Raw genomic sequence first — 17,132 nt, 5'->3', positions numbered from 1 at the left:
CCTAAACCAGCTGTATACCGAAACCACCAAATAGAGACTGGGATTTATTTAATTAACCTAGAGCACAATGCTGGGCAATACTTATTCTGTCCTAAACCTCCAAGCCCACATTGTTTCCTGCCATTCAGATTTCACCCATTATACTTGCTTTAAGTCATATCCTAGATCCAATTCATCTCTCCTCATGGTTCCAAGACCTCTCCTGCATATTCTCCTCCTCTCTCTTTCCCTGCTTCCTTCCTCTCCCTCCCACTCCAGACCAGGATGTCCCACCCTATCCTCTCCATTGCTCAGCATTGTGGCTGGTTGTTTTAATTGACAATTTAGAGAACAAATGATGGCATATTTACACAAACTTGAGACAGGTGATGCTTAAAATAAAAATAACAATGCAATGTCCAGATTGAAACCAGAAAGTGGGGGGGAGAGAAATCAGCATTTAAATGAACAAGAGTAAAATGCATACATTTCAAAAGAACATTATACCATCAAGTTTGTATAAAAGAAAGACTACATACTCGTGAATACTACCTTACTTATTAATTATGACATACTCATGTATAAAAATATAATGCAGATTCTACACAAGGAGAATAATTAGAAGTGGAACGGGACAAGGTTGGTAGGAGACAGGGCAGAGTAAAGTCTTCATCTACCAAAACACCCACTTAGTATAATGTGCAAAAAGCAAATCAAGAGTGCTTGCATAAGCAAGGCCATAGATTAGCTCTCCAGCAATGTAGATCAAGAAACATAACAAATTGATAGATAAAAAGACAAACAATTATGTAGGACCTATGAGATAGACAGTATCGCCAGAAGACTTGAAAATGATTTCGAGAGATTCAAGAGAGGTCACGGGTAAAGTAGGTCTCTGTTCCTGCTTTGACACTGTTTCGGTAGCTGTTAGTTAGCCAGCTATACTGGAAATAGGTTCTATTTTTGTCACGGTTTTTAATCTGGGAACTGAAAAGAATAATTCAAAAGCTTTGATTAACTAAGTTGGACACAGAGCAACCAGTGGGAGAAGGAAGATGACTTGGCTCTTCAGGATGTTTTTATAAAGCATAGTTCCCACTTTAAGTAGCCTAGCATACTCAGAGAGATGGTTTCTATGTGAATATATATGTATATAAATATAATAAACTTTAAACATAAGGGGGCTGGGAAGATGGGTCACCCACACAGTGTTTGCTGTCCAAGCAAAGGACCCGGGTTTGGATACCCAGCTTAAAGGATCAGGCATGATGGTGTGCACCGGTAGCCTAGGGCAGAGGGGTGGAGACAGGCGGGTCCCTGAAACTCACTGGCAAGCAAGTCTTGATGAACTTAGAAGCTCCAGGTTTACTGACAGACCTGTCTCTAAATAAATAAATCAAAGAATAAACAAATGAGGAATGAATGAATGAATGATTGATTGAACGAAAAGTTGAAGAGAAGTATAGGAAGACCTTCAAAAATGATCTCTGGATTTCACAAATGAACAAGCATGCATGGACAGATGAAGACATCTATCACTCACACCAAAAATTAAAGAAATTAACCTACATGTGGCATTCCTTAATTTACATATTTCTAGATTAAAACTCAGAATCATCTCCTACCCACACTCTGTTCTCCCATTTAAGATGAGCTAAAATTCTAATTCCAGAGGCAAAGGCTATATGTCCATTTCCTTAAAAGCAAATACAGCATCTTCCATCTATTGTCATATTCCATGGCACTCTCATATTCCATGGGAGGCTATAACCCATTAGAAACACAAGACATTTGATTTGGTTGATAGACAGAGCCAAAAGGTAGTAAGAATACTACTTTCAACATTTACTCAATTTTAGATTTCTCAAGAATTTCTTGTAATCATGTCTTTCTAGTCTCACAATCTAGTGAGGCAGTGGAGTGCACCAAGCTTATAACAATGCCATGAAATTTAGTCTCTGTGACTATTTGAAAATCATTCAGGAAAACATTTGTGAAAAGTAAATTGCTTCGCCGATGTTGATTAAAAAGAAATTAGGTGAATTTAATTTGTTTTAAAAATATTTAGCAGTGGAGTCTACAGACATGTTCATCCTATATATTATCATTACTACTAAGTGGCCAAATACGTTGGCTGAATCACACTTTTTCTCACAGACACACACTGATAAACAACGAGATGTAAAAACTATAACCACACTTTTTTTTTTAAAAAAAGAAGCTTCTCTTTACCATCCCAGAGGCAGTTCTGAATTAGTGTGCTGGTGATTCACAACCAGACAGGGATAGAGGGCCATATTGACCAAGAAAACTCACAGGCAATGATGAATTTTCTGTAAAAAGTTCATGTAGCCAGCGGTTAGCCTTATGTTTGACTTAAAAACTGAAACATTACAAACCTCTTCTGATTGAAATACAGGGCCAATTATTGCTTTAGTGTATTTTAAATCATATGGCACAGTTGGATCCTCTTGTTGTCCTTGCGGAATTATTAACTCTCAAAGGTTTTACCGTATGTTGATGAGTTATATAGTGACTCAAAATTTGGTAGGCCCCCGGAATACGTGGATCTTTCTTTGTGGCTGTCCCTAGTTCTTCTGTCTTCTTGCATCCCGCGGTCAGTAGCGATAGAAACTCAGCTGGACTATGCATTGTTTGAGCACTGCTTAAGAGCTATTAAAGAGCTGTTGAAGTTGACAATGACTGTTTCATATCTTCCTTGGCTTTATGACTTGCAATAATTAAAAAACACACAAACAACACTGACAGACGACTCTGCAGTAGCTCAGGAATACAAATCTCATTCTTACTTAGCATTCTTTTAAAAAATGGACTCATGCACGTTAGCAGAGGCGATAAATGAGTAATGACTAGAAGCTGGTAAAATGTATGTCAGCATAAACAGTAGTATCATGAAAATGTATTCAATCCAATGATTCATGTGCTTGTTTTAGTAATTCTTGAATAAAATTACATAGTGGAGGATAGTGGAACAAAGCTATCAGGAGAGACAAAACAGGGCACGGGCTCCTGAGTGAGAACCAAAGCCACCCAAAATATCAGAGCTACACAAACATGGATTGAAGTCTAATATAAAGTACTGTGCATTTTAGAGCTACATCAGCAGTAAAATAAAACCAGCTTCTTACAAATCATCTGATGAGATGGTACAGAATGCTGGAAAGACAAAGGGGTGCTGAGGAGGTTGCCCTGGAGCCTCCATGTTGGGTATTTACTAACCACATGGCCTTAACTTTATCGTTTAGTCTGTGTGAGTATTGTTTACCTCACTGCATAATGGGGACGTAATTTAAAAGCATGGCAGGGCTTAGATACAGTTTACGGCCAATGAGAGTACCTACTGTTAACTATTATTAGCATTCAAGTTTTCAAAATAACATAGACCTCAGAATAAATTCATGTACAGGGTCAGGGGTGTAGCAAGGTTCATTTCCAGCTCTTTCTCTTAAAGCAATGGTAAATAAGCCCAAGTCTTAAGAAATTTTATTGTATAAATTACCATGGGTCAAGACAGAAAGAGCAGTAAAGATGCGGGCAGAACACGGGATACTGCCAATAAGTATGGCCATTTAGCTTGTGTAATACGGAACAATGCCAAATCGCCTTGTGATACTTAATAAATAGGCCATATTCTTTCTAATATATTAAAAATCAATTTTGAATCAGACATTTTCCTATACATTACGACTTGCACCAAACCACCCAGCTGCTCCAATGTTAAATATATTAATTTTAATCTTAAATCAGAGATGTAATGGAGAAGAGGTGATTTAATATGCAATCTCATTATGTTTGACAGGCTTATTTATAAATGATCTGCCCCACGTCTTGACAAGCATAGTTAATATGTTAATTAGCTTTAAAAAAGATGATGATAGGAAGCGCCTGACATGCCATCATTCTTTGCAGACTCTGTTGGGGGAGCAATGCAGTTGATAGGAGGGGCTCCCCCTAAAGCACAATGCCTTTGATGAGATAACCATTTATTGACAGCAGATAACTTAGTTATCTGGTGTAAAGAAATTAATCCTATAAAATAATCCCTGGCCACATTCTGCTTTAGAGAATGTGTGCAGCTACTAACACTGCTCTGAGCGTCTGAGAAGGGACATGAGTTTGTTTATAACAACTGGCTCCCGAGTAAGAGCTGTACTGAGTAAGTAAGTGAGACACTCACAGACAAGCTGCCTTCACATGCATGCTCCCCCTCACGTGCCCTTCACAGCCCCGGCAGAGGGTCTCTCTGGCTTAAAAGATTAGCAATGATTTTTCCATGCTTCGACTTTAGACGCTTTACAAGAGGCAATGTTCCATCTGATGCTGCTGCTTAGATCTCCATTTTTGAAGGGAAACAAAGGTAGCGAAACTACCTTGATTGAGTTCTCAAGTCGCACCTGCCGTTCGCACAGTGCCATGGAGCCGGAGACCTACAGGAGAAGCTCCTAACAGTGCCAGCTCTGATTTCTATCACACGCTGACAGTGTTATTGCATATGTGTCTTCATTAATATTTTCACTGCCTGCGGCTATTTAATACTATGTAGGGATCATCAGTTTTTAGTTACTGCCCTGCAGCCCCAGGACAGTAAATGAACTGTAAAAATAGCCTGAACCTCCTGCCACCTGCCTCCTCCCTGCTGTCCTTGGGTTAATATTTGTATTTCTTTCTGGTGCAGCTGAGCCTTGACTCAATTAATATCCAATTTCCAGGTGTCTGAATATCCCGCACGGATGCCATTGATTATGCAAAAATCAGTGTCCTGTGAACATCCCTCTCAAGGGAAAGACATATGCATTCCTACCTGACTTATAGCAAAATAGCACAACAGCGTTTAGAAAATTGCTTGGAATGACATCAGATTGAGAATGGCAGGCATGGCCTAGACATCCTTGGATTTTTAGGGCTTGGCAGTGAACTGAAAATAAGCATGGGAAGCTGCTCAAACCTGACATAGATGCTGATTGTTTCTGACAATGAATAGTCTTGGCATGCGAACAATAGGGTATTTGGGGTCTACTCTTTTTATCAGTTTTCCCCCTTTCTCTTAACTAACAGGCAGGCTTCTTCATATTCTTCTGTTATGTCTCTGTTCCAAGCAAATTGGCAGCTAGTGCCCAAACCATCTCTCACACACATGGGGTAAGATCGCAATAGGGAATGAAGTCGGACAGATTAGAAAACAAGCAGTGCATGTCAGAAGCAAACATATTAGTAAGTCAGAGCCCAACCTGAACTTGATACTATAAAGAACATTTTTCCTACCCCACCCTGTGTATATTGGTGTATGTGTGAACATGCATGCATACAAATGGAAGTCAGAGGTTAGTTCTGAATGTTGTTTCTCAGGAAGCTTTCTACTTTTTCTACTTTGGCTTGGGGCTCTTCAAGCAGGCTAGGCAGACTGAGCAGTGAGACCCAGAGTTCAGCCTCTCCAGCATATTTCTTGCTGTTCATTGCTTTTGGGGATTGAACTAAGAGCTCCCAATTAAGCTCCCTTAATTTTGAAGACAAGATCTCTCCCTGAACTTGGAAATCACTGATTTGGCCAAGTTGAGCTCCACTGTCCTGCCTGTCTCCTCACTGCTTGTGCTGGGGTTACATGCGTGTGCCACCGTGCTAAACTTAGGTCATCCTACTTGCAGGCATTTGATAACTCAGCCAAGTCACTAGACCCTTAGAGAACCTTTTTAATTTTTTTTTTTTTTTTTTTTTTTGCCAAAATTGAGCCAGAGGCACAGTAAGAACATCTTAGGTTTAGGAGGGTATATTCTTTGCTAAATTGCCAAGCAGCCAAGAAACCCTGGCTCCTCATTACAATTATTTCAAAACTACATTCTTAGCTGAACTCGTTGAAAGAACACTAATAATTTCCACATGCAAAAACAAAGAGAAAAATATTGTATAACTCAAGACTGTGATATTTGCTTATAGCCAACTCTCAACTTACAGCAGAAAGTAGCGAGGGTTTAAGATGACAACTAACTCATATCTGGGTGTGTGCACTGGCCTTTTTCTCCAACCTTCCCCCACAACAACTAATGATCTAAGTAGCTATGTTGCCCCTAGGTGGGCCTATCCTTAGGAGAAAATATTAACTACATAAAGAGTAAATAAGCATTAAAAAGCCAAAGCCAAGAAGTATGATGAAAAGATGGACCAACTCAGCCACTAAACCATAGGTGGTGATACTTAGTCTTGTGATTTTAGAGTATCATTAAAATGTGATTGAATTTATGATAAAGCATATAAATTTATTATAACAGATAGTTGGGTGTTTGATAGCCTGGATTCTTCTACTAGGCTATAGAAAGCTAGATGTTTATAACCTACAATGATAGCTATGTGTACATAAGATGCTGCAGATAACTTCTGTTGATCAACAAACCCCACAGGTAGGGTTATCTTAAACAAACATTAAGAAAGTCCTTGTGTTATCCATTGCAAGGAGCCTGATCATTTTCTTAATGTATTGCTATTTTTTTATATATGAAATAGATCAGGGAGGAAGCTAGGACCCATTCATGCCTAATTTTAAAAATCCAAGATTGCTGAGGGTAAAGCCATGAAGTAACTACAGGAGAGGAAAATAAATAATACATGCTGAAGTTTTATAGAGGCCATAAACATTATATGATCATGTAGCTAAATTCTAAATAGAGCAGCATAATCATTCAGGAATAATTGCTCCTGTTATAAAATAGCCACAAGCTACATGAATTATTTTACTTCAGACCCAACCGTGAATCTAGAAAAGGAAATGCTATGCTCAACAGCCATGTATGACTCTCTCCAGAGTGCTAAGAATAAAGTTCATTCCCATCGGTGATTATGTCATGTAAATCCTCATGATTGAGAATGCAGAGTTGTTTACTACTGTTAACAAGTGTGTAACAGACATTCCCAATCATTTCAATTCACTAAAACGATCTTTAATAGCTGGCGAACTACTGCATGAAATGATAATGCCCTGAAATTACTCTGTATTTTTAAAAACTCATGGTATTTCATTTTGGAAAATTGATAACAATAGCTTTGAACCCAACTGATAACCAGGGCTTTGTAATAAATATAAACGTTTTCTCTATTACTTCTAAGTCTATGGCTCTTTGGGGAGACACACGTCCTCATTATAAAATAAAACCATAAATTATGACCTTACAGAGAAAATTACAGTGCTGACAGTCAGGAAAAAAAAAAAAAAACCCTCTGCCCTTGTCCATCAAGAACCATTAGGAGGCACCATCTGGAGCAGATCCTGATGGGGTACCATTCCCAATCAGGTTTTTAAGAGACAAGAGCATTGCCACACACAGGCAGCATTCCTGCACCATCAATCTTTGTCCAGAGTGTTAGGCATTTGCCTGGATTTCGCCCCGCCCAAGCACGGCGCACAGAGTAGCTAAAGCACTCCTCACCACATGTCAAGGCAGGTGGAGTACTCTGTGGAGCCCAGGAGAACATCCGGAGGTCTGTACCACAAGGTGACCACTTCGTTGGAGTACGTGTGGCTGGGCACGGATTTTGCCCTTGCGAGACCTGTGGGCGATAGCAAACATAAAGACTTTAAAGCGGGCATTAAAGGAAGCTGTGCTTGCTTTCAATCCAAACGTCGCATTTTCAAAGGCTAGACAACACTGCTGTAATTCAGATCCATGAATGCAAGGTCAAAGTTAGCGCAAAGTTGGAGGAGAACACACGCAGTCTCTTATGTCTTGAATGCACGCTAATGAGCATCAAGTCCTTCAAACTGCAAACTAGTTCTGTGGATCTGATGAAGTGTCACTAAACAAAGCCACAACTACCTTAGAATCCCCTGGCTGCTCCAAATTTCTGCTGTGCAGAGGCCTAGTAGCTCTGAGAGTTCCAAATCTGTATGTAAGTCGTATAGTAAGGAGCCTTTGGTCAAATAACTTGAAGAAAAGATAGATTAAAGCTAAAGTCTCCCAGTTACAGAACTGATCAGCGTCGCCAATGCTTTACATGTGTGTTGACTCTGTACTAAGAAAGTCAAATACTTTTCTCAAAGAGCTGCGCCAGAAGTCCTTGTGTTGGGCTTGTTTCTCAGAGACATACAAGGGGCTGCACACTGGGGAGGTTTCTCTGAAAACCAGTGAGCTACATAATTACAAAGCAGTGATCAAACTGGCACATACAGATGATGAGAACAGACATCAGACTGCACTGGGGATAAAAGCAGCAAGACTACTTTAATTGAAAAAGTATATGCAATTTGACCTTATAACCATAAATATTCACACACAGACACAAGACTGGAAAAAACATGTATTTGTATGTCCCCCGTGGTTTCCCTCTGGAATGTGGGATTACCCATTTTTAACAAGATTTATTTGGCTTTTAGTTATGTGTATGGTGGCGTATGCGCACAGGAGTGTGGGAGCCTACAGAGACCAGAAGAGGGCGTCAGATCTCCTGGAGCAGGAGTACAAGTGTCTGAGAGCTTCCAGATGTGGTGTTGGCAGCCAGCCCTGGCCCTCTGCAAAGCAATGTGTCCTTACATGCTCTTAACTGCCGGGCCTCCCATCCAGCCCCTCCCCTTCCATAACCTAGTAAGGCTTTCTGAATGCTTTTCGCAGATTGTATGTAATAACTAAGTAATTCTTTTTGAAAAATAGTGTTCCCTTGCAGTGCTAAGAATTGAACATACACCCTCCTGCATGTTAAGAAAGCACAACCAACAAGCGATGTCTCCAGCCTAATATTTTTTTTTTAGGACTTATTTGTTTTGAAAATATTTTAGCCAGGTGTGGAGGCACACAGCTGTAATTCCAGCACTATGGGAGGCAGAGGCAGGTGGATCTCTGTGAGTTTGAGGCCAGCCTAGTCTACAAAGTCAGTCCAGAACAGCCACGCTACAAAGAGAAACTCTGTCTTGAAAAAAAAATGATTTATTTCTATTTTTAATTATATGTGTGTGTGCTCTGTATGTATGTGTGTGTGTGCTATGTGCATGCATGTTGAAGCCTACAAAGGCCACAAAAAGGCATTGAATTCCCTCGAGCGGGAGTCAGAGGCAGTTGTTAGCTGCCTGACTTTGGGGCTGACAACTGAACTCTGGTCTTCTGTAGTATTCTAATCCACTGGGCCATCTTCCCAACACTCCTAATTCTTCTAACAGTCATGCATTTCACAATGTTGATTTTGAAAATAAAACAAGTAACAGGTCACTGTCTAATTGTTATTAACGACAAATGCAGTATTAGAATATTCTATATGTAAAGACCTGGAATGCTCCCTTGTGGTGCATTTGTTAAAGACCAGTTCAATGGCCACAGTGCTACTGGGAGTTGATGGACAATTCTGAGAGATGGGGTCTAGAAGAAGGAAGTTGGTTTACGGGTTTACGGGGGGCATACTTGCTTTGCTCCCCAACAGCTACAAGGCAAGCAGCTTTGATCCACCATAGGCTTTTCCTGTGATAGTTTGCCTCACCATAAGTCCCAAAATAACACGACCAACCCCTTATCAACTGAAACTTCCAACACTATGTCAACAGCACAGTACAAAGGATTGTTTATCAGTATCGTACTAAAAGAGTCACGTCATACAAAGTTTTTTGCTGTGAACCTACCTTAACATATTCATTTCAATGATCTATTAAAATCGTCGGTAATGTTTAGGAACACAAACTTCTTCCTGTTTGTTAACCATGCCTATTAATTTTCTGGATTATGTGTAAAGACAACTTGTAAGACTAAGAATTGCTAATTAATTCAATTATCATTATAGTCCATCATTTTTTTCAGTGCAGTTTTTACAATAAGATGATGATGGACTGAGTTGGTTAATGTTTATACATATTCTACACAAAAATGTACAGAAACAAGAAACATACAAATATATTCTATTTCCTACACCTGCTATTATGCACATAAATACAGCTATTTCCAATCATAGCTTCCATGTAACACATTCTTTACTCTGTGGGGTTTAATCCTACCTCAATTCAGACAAAACTGTACTGTAGGAGTGTGTGCAGGCTTTGGCAATCCTGTCAAAGCTCTGGTCCTTAATGACTACATTTTCATACAGAAACCAAAGAGCTAAGTTCAGGTCTGGAAATCAGTTCTGACTCGTCCCATATGTGGTTGTCAAATCAAATGGGATGCCATCCGTGCTGGATGCTCTTGCTTTTCCTCAGGCCTTGTTGTCAGGCAGCTCAGACAGAGACAGGAGAATGGAAAACAAGAGATTTTTCTCTTTTGACAGTTCAGACAATCAGCCTAGTTATTAAATAGAAAGTGATAGCCAAAGATGAGAGGAAAAAAAAAACCCCAGGATCCCCTAAAAATAACATAAATTAAAACCTTTACAAATGATTGCAGACCAAACCTGAGTTGTTTAGTTGGCTAAGTTATTTGTGGAAAACACAAACAGAAGTTCCTAGTCTACATAGTTTTCTCCCTTCTCACATACTTTGGTCAAAGAAAGCCACGCCTTCATTCAGCTGGGCTACACTGGTTCCCAAAGGAGCAATGAGGATGAATTTTAAAAGTTTTATAAAAGAGTTTTTTAAAAGAGGCTTTACATATAGAAATGTCATATAGAAAATAAGGATATTCTATTTCAGGAAACAGTTTCTCTAGCACTTGAGAAAAGGCTGTCTTATCACCTGAATAGAGTCAGTCATTAGTTTTGAAGGTACACCATACATCCGTGAACAAAGGTGTTCACTCTAAAATAAAATATTTATATTCACTTAATAAAAATATAAATCTTAGTACTTTCAGAAAAGACCAACTTATTTAAACAATGGTCTATTTAAAAAAAGAAAAAGAATACCTTAAAATGTGATATTCCAATGCCATGTCCCCCAAATCTTTTTGGTAACAACAACTCTATGTGTCTGTGAGGTTCATAAATCAAAACCTGCTTACTCATGCAAAATTTATTAAACTGCATCTTTCAGCTGAAGGAAAACTGTAGGACAGGATTAATTAGCACAGCATGTGTGAAAGCTCTCTCTCTCTGTTCCCTGTCAGTTGCTATGGTTACACTACAGGAAGAGAGCTACACTACCTTTTCAAAAACATGAAGTTCATGGGTGATTATCAAAACTTATATTAATGTTTAGTCTGAATTGAAAGTTGAAAAGAAAAGAGAGTTGCAAACCAGGTGAAGGCAGCCTGCCTGCACGGTGCGGCCCGGCTGAGTTTGCACACCTGGACTGGGGGGCGGGGTCCTGCGGGCTCCCACAATGGCTCTCCTAACAAATGGCTGTACACAGCTTCTGTGTTGCCACTTCTAATGAGGGCAGACCTGAGAGCAGAGGGGAAGCTCCTGCTATTCAGGACCAACTGCCAGCAGCTCGGGGTTGGGGTACCATTGTTCCTCTACAATAGAATCTTAGAACTTCCAAAAGAAGTTCTATTAGCTAACAATTTTCCAAGAGTTCCTTTCCCCATGTCTGTAACACAGCTAACTCACAGATAAGATCTGCTGCCATGTTGACTATGGTCCTATGTAGCATGGACAAAGACGAGCTCCCAGGAGAGTGTTCTCTCTGCTTGTCTAGACAGATGAGACCTTAAACACCAAGCAATGGATACTCTGCAGCTCTTAATTGTTCTCTCTCTCCAGTCTGCTGATCACTTTTTTTTTTTTAAACTTAACATTTCTTCCTTTACTTCTCTGCTACAGAATAACTAACCAGGAATGACAGAGCATCTCTCTGGGACCTTATCGTGTTCTTCTCATACTGGTTTTATATAGACTATACGTTTAAATCATTATCTTGTAATTTGAATATTCATGTATACAACACTTGGTGTGTAATGCAATGCTTAGAGGCAAGGCTTTCAGGAGGAAAGCCCATGGGAGCTCTGACCTAATAATGGATTAATTTATGGACAGATCTGTAATTTGATGATGGTATTTGGAGACGGTGGAAAACATGAACAGAGGGCTTAGTAGAAGGAGCTGAGTCCCTGAGTGTATGCTTTTCCTTCCTGTTCCCCAACCTTCTTCTCAACAATGAGACAAGCAGATTTGCTCCGCCACACACTGGTGCCTTAATGCTCTGCCTTGCTAAGGCATAGCAACATGGAGTCGTGTGCCATGGGCTGAGATCTCTGAACATGTGAGCTAAGACCAGCCTTTCTTCGCCTAAGCTAAGGTCCTCACAGTGCTGAAAGATGACAGACACAGTGGTTCTCAAATGTACACACGCTGACCTTCATACTGTGTAGTGACTTGCTTTACTGATTCTTTTATTTTAAAAATCTTAACACTTTTTCTATGTTTTTTTTTTTTACTGAAAGTAGTTTTTTCATACACTATATCCTGATTCTGATTTCCTCTTCCTCTCCTCCTCCTCGTTCTTCCCATCTCCTCTCCCATCCAGATCCAAACCATTTATGTCCCTTTTTAGCAAACAAACAGGCTTCTACTAGATTATAATAAAGTAAAATGAGATAAAACAAGAACAAATTAGAGCAGGACAAAACCATTTGCACACTCAGGAATGCCATACCAACACAAAGCTGTAAGCCAAAATATATACACAAAGAACATGTAGGGTGAATAAATTAAAAATAAATAGATAAATAAGATGCCTTGACAGGATACTATGAGACAAGGAACCTCCAAAGATGCCACTGAGTTCAGTTTGCATTGGCCATCTACTACTGGACATATAGCCTGCCCTAATGTTTGGTTGTTTCTTCTGGGAGATGCCCCTGGAGGAAACTAAATTTTCATTTGCAAGTGGTTGTCACCTGGAGATTGCTTCTGCGTTAGGGATGCTATCACTTCTTTCAGCTCTAGGACCCCATCCAATGCAGACCCATGAAGGCCCTGGGCATGCCACCTCAGCCTCTGTGTACTGGCTTGCTTTTAATTCTCACTCACAGGTGATTTATCCCAAAATGCAAACCTCTAGTTCATACTTAGACTTAGGTTCTAGCCAATTATCCAGAACCTAATTATTTTGAAAATGTGAAGATCAGTAAATCATGTTTAATTTCTCTATTCTGACAGCTTGTTTCTACGTTTCTATCTTTCATTTTTAACAAAATAAACTTTCATAGAATTTTAACAAAGATTTTCTGCTAATGAGTTTTTTTTTTTTAATCAACTTGGCACAAGCCAGGATCACCTGAGAAGAGGAAATTTCAATTGAAAAACAAACAAACAAACAAACAAACAAACAAAAAAAACCCCAAGCCTCCTCAGATTGGCTTATAGGTAAATCTGTATGGGCATTTCTTTTTTAAGTTTATTAATTTTATGTATATGAGTGCTCTCTCCGAATGTACACCTGCAGGCCAAAAGAGGGCATCAGATCCCAGTGTAGATGGTTGTGAGCCACAATGTGGTTGCTGGGAATTAAACTCAGGATGTCTCAAAGAGCAGACAGTGCTCTTAACTGTTGACCAATCTCTCCAGCCTCTGTGAGGACATTTTTTGATTGATGATTGGAGGGCCCAGTCTTCTGTGGGCTGGGCCACTTCTGAGCAGATGGCCCTGGGTTATAAGAAAGCAGGCTGAGCAAGTCATGAGTATCAAGTCAGCAAGCATTCTTCCTCTGAGGTCTCTGCTTTGGTTTCTGCCTCTGAGACTCTTCCCTGCTTGGCTTCTTGCCTAGGCTTCCTTCAGTGATACACTGTTATCTAGTGGTATATGATGACAAACATTTCCCTTCTGAATTGCTTTTCTCATAGTGTCTTACCACAGCTACAGAAAACAAACTAGGACAGTTTTCAACGAAAACAGAAATGCTCATGTAATTGAGTTTTAAATATAGGAATTTTTATTTTTATTTTTTTACTCTTGTGTAGAAAATAAAAATGCATGCTTCTTTGAGAAATGAAATGACTAGATATAGTAAGACAACTCAGAATGATTGGGCTAAATGGTGTTTGATTGTGAATTAGCTTGTGTATCAAAGGAAGCTTCACTTGACATGGCAAAGGTAAGGGCCTCAAGTTGGCTCTGGAATTACCTGGGTAATTATATCTGCTCAAGACCCTAGGGCTCTCTATTCTTTTGCTGTTGTTGTGTGGGTGTGTTTGAAGAATGAGGGATCTGAAGTCTGAGGTCCACAAACTGGACTAACAGATAGCACCTGTCATCTTAATAAAGTCTTTTGGAAGGCAGCTACCTCCAGTTATTCCCAGGTGACAATGGTTGCATTTTCACTAAACAGCTTGCTGGAGTAGCCCATAGGTGGTAAGTGACTCAGAAACCCACTCTGCTAGGAATCTGACATGCTATGTAAGAAAGGTCTGCTGTCAGTTGGGGCTGATCTCTGACATCAATTTCAGTAATCCTACATGAGTAATCCTAAAAATCTTCATCTCCACCCCAGTTCCTCAAAAGCTTTTGATGAAGCAGATCCGCATCGCTGATCCTGCCTGTCTGCATTAGCGGAAGGTTCAGAAGCATTTCTAATGGGGCACAGGTGAAGATGCCACCATTTCCATAGCTCACTGCCTTATGTTTTTGGTTTTTGTTTCTCGGTTCCTAGAACTCGGCACATTATTCTAATTCCAGATGACAGCACCACACATCAACTTAATGTCCTGATCTGAGCAAATTGTCAGTTCTGATGGATTGCCATGCCCATGCTGGCTGATATCAACTTTCATTATTATTTATTATTATTATTATTATTTTAAAGATAAGATTTTCGACTGGATAGAAAGTTGCCATGTTGCTAAAACTGACCTTCAACTTCTGATCATATGGTCTCCATCTCCTGAGTGACGGATACACAGTTGTAGAACACTATCATGCCTGGTTTATGAGATGTTATGGATCAAACCCAGGGCCTCATTCATGCTAAGTAGCATGCCCACAGCACTTGTGAGTGCACATTCATCTACACTCATTACTATGTTGAAATAAAATGTAAAAAACAAAGTTTGTCATAAAAATGTTTTAAATTAAGACATAACACTCACAACTTTTGAGACATTGGCTTACATAATTAATAACTTTACCTAGAACATTATGGAGTATGCATCTGACTATATTAAACAAAGGATGTTTTTTTGGTAAGAGGGAGACGCAGCATTGGGTAAGAGGACTTGCTTGTAAGACTGACAGCCAAGTTTGATTCCCAGAAATTACACGGTGAAGAGATGACCAACTCCAGCAAGCTGTTTTCTGACTTCCACACATACCGTTGGGTGTGAGTGCACACTTGTCCACACACACACACACCACATACACAAATGCTTCAAGGAATATGTATTGAAATAATTTACAACTATAAGGTTAAAAAGGCAGGGACACAAATCAGAAGGAAGAAGTCAAAGTACCTTTACTTGCAGACAGTAAGATGGTATATAGAGGCGACTTTAAAAAGTCCACCAGGGAGGAACTAGAAAAGATCATCCTGAGTGAGGTATCTCAGAAGCAGAAAGACACACACGGCATATAGTGGATAACAGACATATAATATCGGGTAAACATACTAAAATCTGTACACCTAAAGAAGCTAAGCAAGAAGGAGGACCCTGGATAAAATTATCAATCCTCATTCAGAAAGGCAAACAGGATGGACATTGGAAGAGGTAGAAAACAGGGAACAGGACAGAAGCCTACCATAGAGGGCTTCTGAAAGAATCCACGCTGCAGGATATCAAAACAGATGCTGAGACTTATAGCATTTGGGCAGAGTACAGGGAATTTTATGAAAAAAAGGGGGAGATAGAAAGACCTGGAGAAGACTGGAGCTCCACAAGGAGAGCAAAAGAACCAGAAAATTTGAACACAGGGAACTTCCCAGAGACTTATACTCCAACCTAGGACTATTCATGGAGATAACCTAGAACCCCTGCACAGATGTAGCCCATGACAGTTCAGTGTCCAAGTGGGTTCCATAGTAATGGGAAGAGGGACTGCCTCTGACATAATCTGATTGGCCTGCTCTTTGATCACCTCCCCCTGAGAGGGGAGCAGCCTTACCAGGCCACAGAAGATGACAATGCAGCCACTGTGATGTGATCTGATAGACTAAGATCAGAAGGAAGGAGAGGAGGAACACCCCTATCAGTGGACTTGGGGAGGGGCATGCGTGAAGAAAGAGGAGGGAAGGTGGGATCGGGAGGGAAGGTGGGAGGGGCTTATGGGGGGATACAAAGTGAATAAAGTATAATTAATAAAAAAGAAAAAAGAAAGAAAGAAAAATTTAGTGAGATTACTAGTGTTCCAACTATGATTTAAAAAAAAAAACAAACAAGAAAACTTAAGGCCATAGAAAATAGGAAGATTCAGGTCACAAGGTATTAAGTGGACATGACAGGCTTTGAAGACCCCTGTATAACCATCTTCCCATGAAGACAGAGAGCTTGGGAATCTGTCCCCGGTCTCTGATGTGTGGTGGCCTGGATAAGATCTTCTGGTGAAAGAGAGAAGAAATGAGTTGGGGAAAAGAAGGCAAAGGAGGAAGGAGGAGACAGCACAGTGAGACTACCAAATCTGAGTGGACTTGAGAAAATGAATGAATTGCTAGAGAGCTGCAGAGCAATGACAAAACACCTTCAAGGAAAGACATTTCTCTAGGGAATTGATCGTGGATCTTCAAACTAGATGGCTCTCCCCTGCTTTGTTTACAGGTTTGTTTCACGGCTATGAAGCCTTAGGAGAATATTAATTAAATGGAAGCAGAACACACACACAAACACACACACACGCACACACACACACACACAAGCACGCGTGAATGCGCACACATATACACACATATGTGATTGTGTAAATCCCTACTAGGATTTGACTGCAGGGCCTCACACATACTAAACAAAGACCTGAGCCCCACATCTTTCCAGGAGGAAAAACACCACTTCCTGTTTATTGTATAGGATTATTTGCAGATACTTCGAGTTTGGGGGTGAATGCCAATCAAAAGAAAACGCCCTGCTAGGCCACAGGGGAGGACTTTGCAGCCAGGCCTGAAGATACCTGATAAGCTATGGTAAGATGGAAGGGGAGGAGATCCTCCCCTATCAGTGGACTTGGAGAGGAACAGGGAGAAGATGAGGGAGGGAGGGTGGGATTGGGAGGGAATGAAGGAGGGGGCTACAGCTGGGCTACAAAGTTAATAAATTATAACTAATATTAAAAAAATAAAAATTTAATTTAAAAAAGAAAATGTAATACACAACTTG

The 17,132-nt window shown here is 40.1% G+C and overlaps 1 protein-coding gene across 9 annotated transcripts in view; it reads right to left on the bottom strand.

The window, feature by feature from the left end:
* Cdk14 (cyclin dependent kinase 14) overlaps positions 1-17,132 on the bottom strand; it is a 537,826-nt gene that overhangs the window by 202,460 nt on the left and 318,234 nt on the right. For all 9 annotated transcript variants that reach the window (XM_060374042.1, XM_060374035.1, XM_060374040.1 and 6 more), the window contains one exon: positions 7,416-7,536. In XM_060374042.1, the coding sequence (XP_060230025.1) occupies positions 7,416-7,536 (121 nt within the window). The remainder of the gene's footprint in view (positions 1-7,415; positions 7,537-17,132) is intronic.

This window comes from Meriones unguiculatus, chromosome 21, assembly GCF_030254825.1.
Source record: "Meriones unguiculatus strain TT.TT164.6M chromosome 21, Bangor_MerUng_6.1, whole genome shotgun sequence".
In the NCBI taxonomy this organism is placed as follows: Eukaryota; Metazoa; Chordata; class Mammalia; order Rodentia; family Muridae; genus Meriones; species Meriones unguiculatus.
Note: the sequence above shows the minus strand (reverse complement) of the source record. Positions and strands in the feature narration are given on the sequence as shown.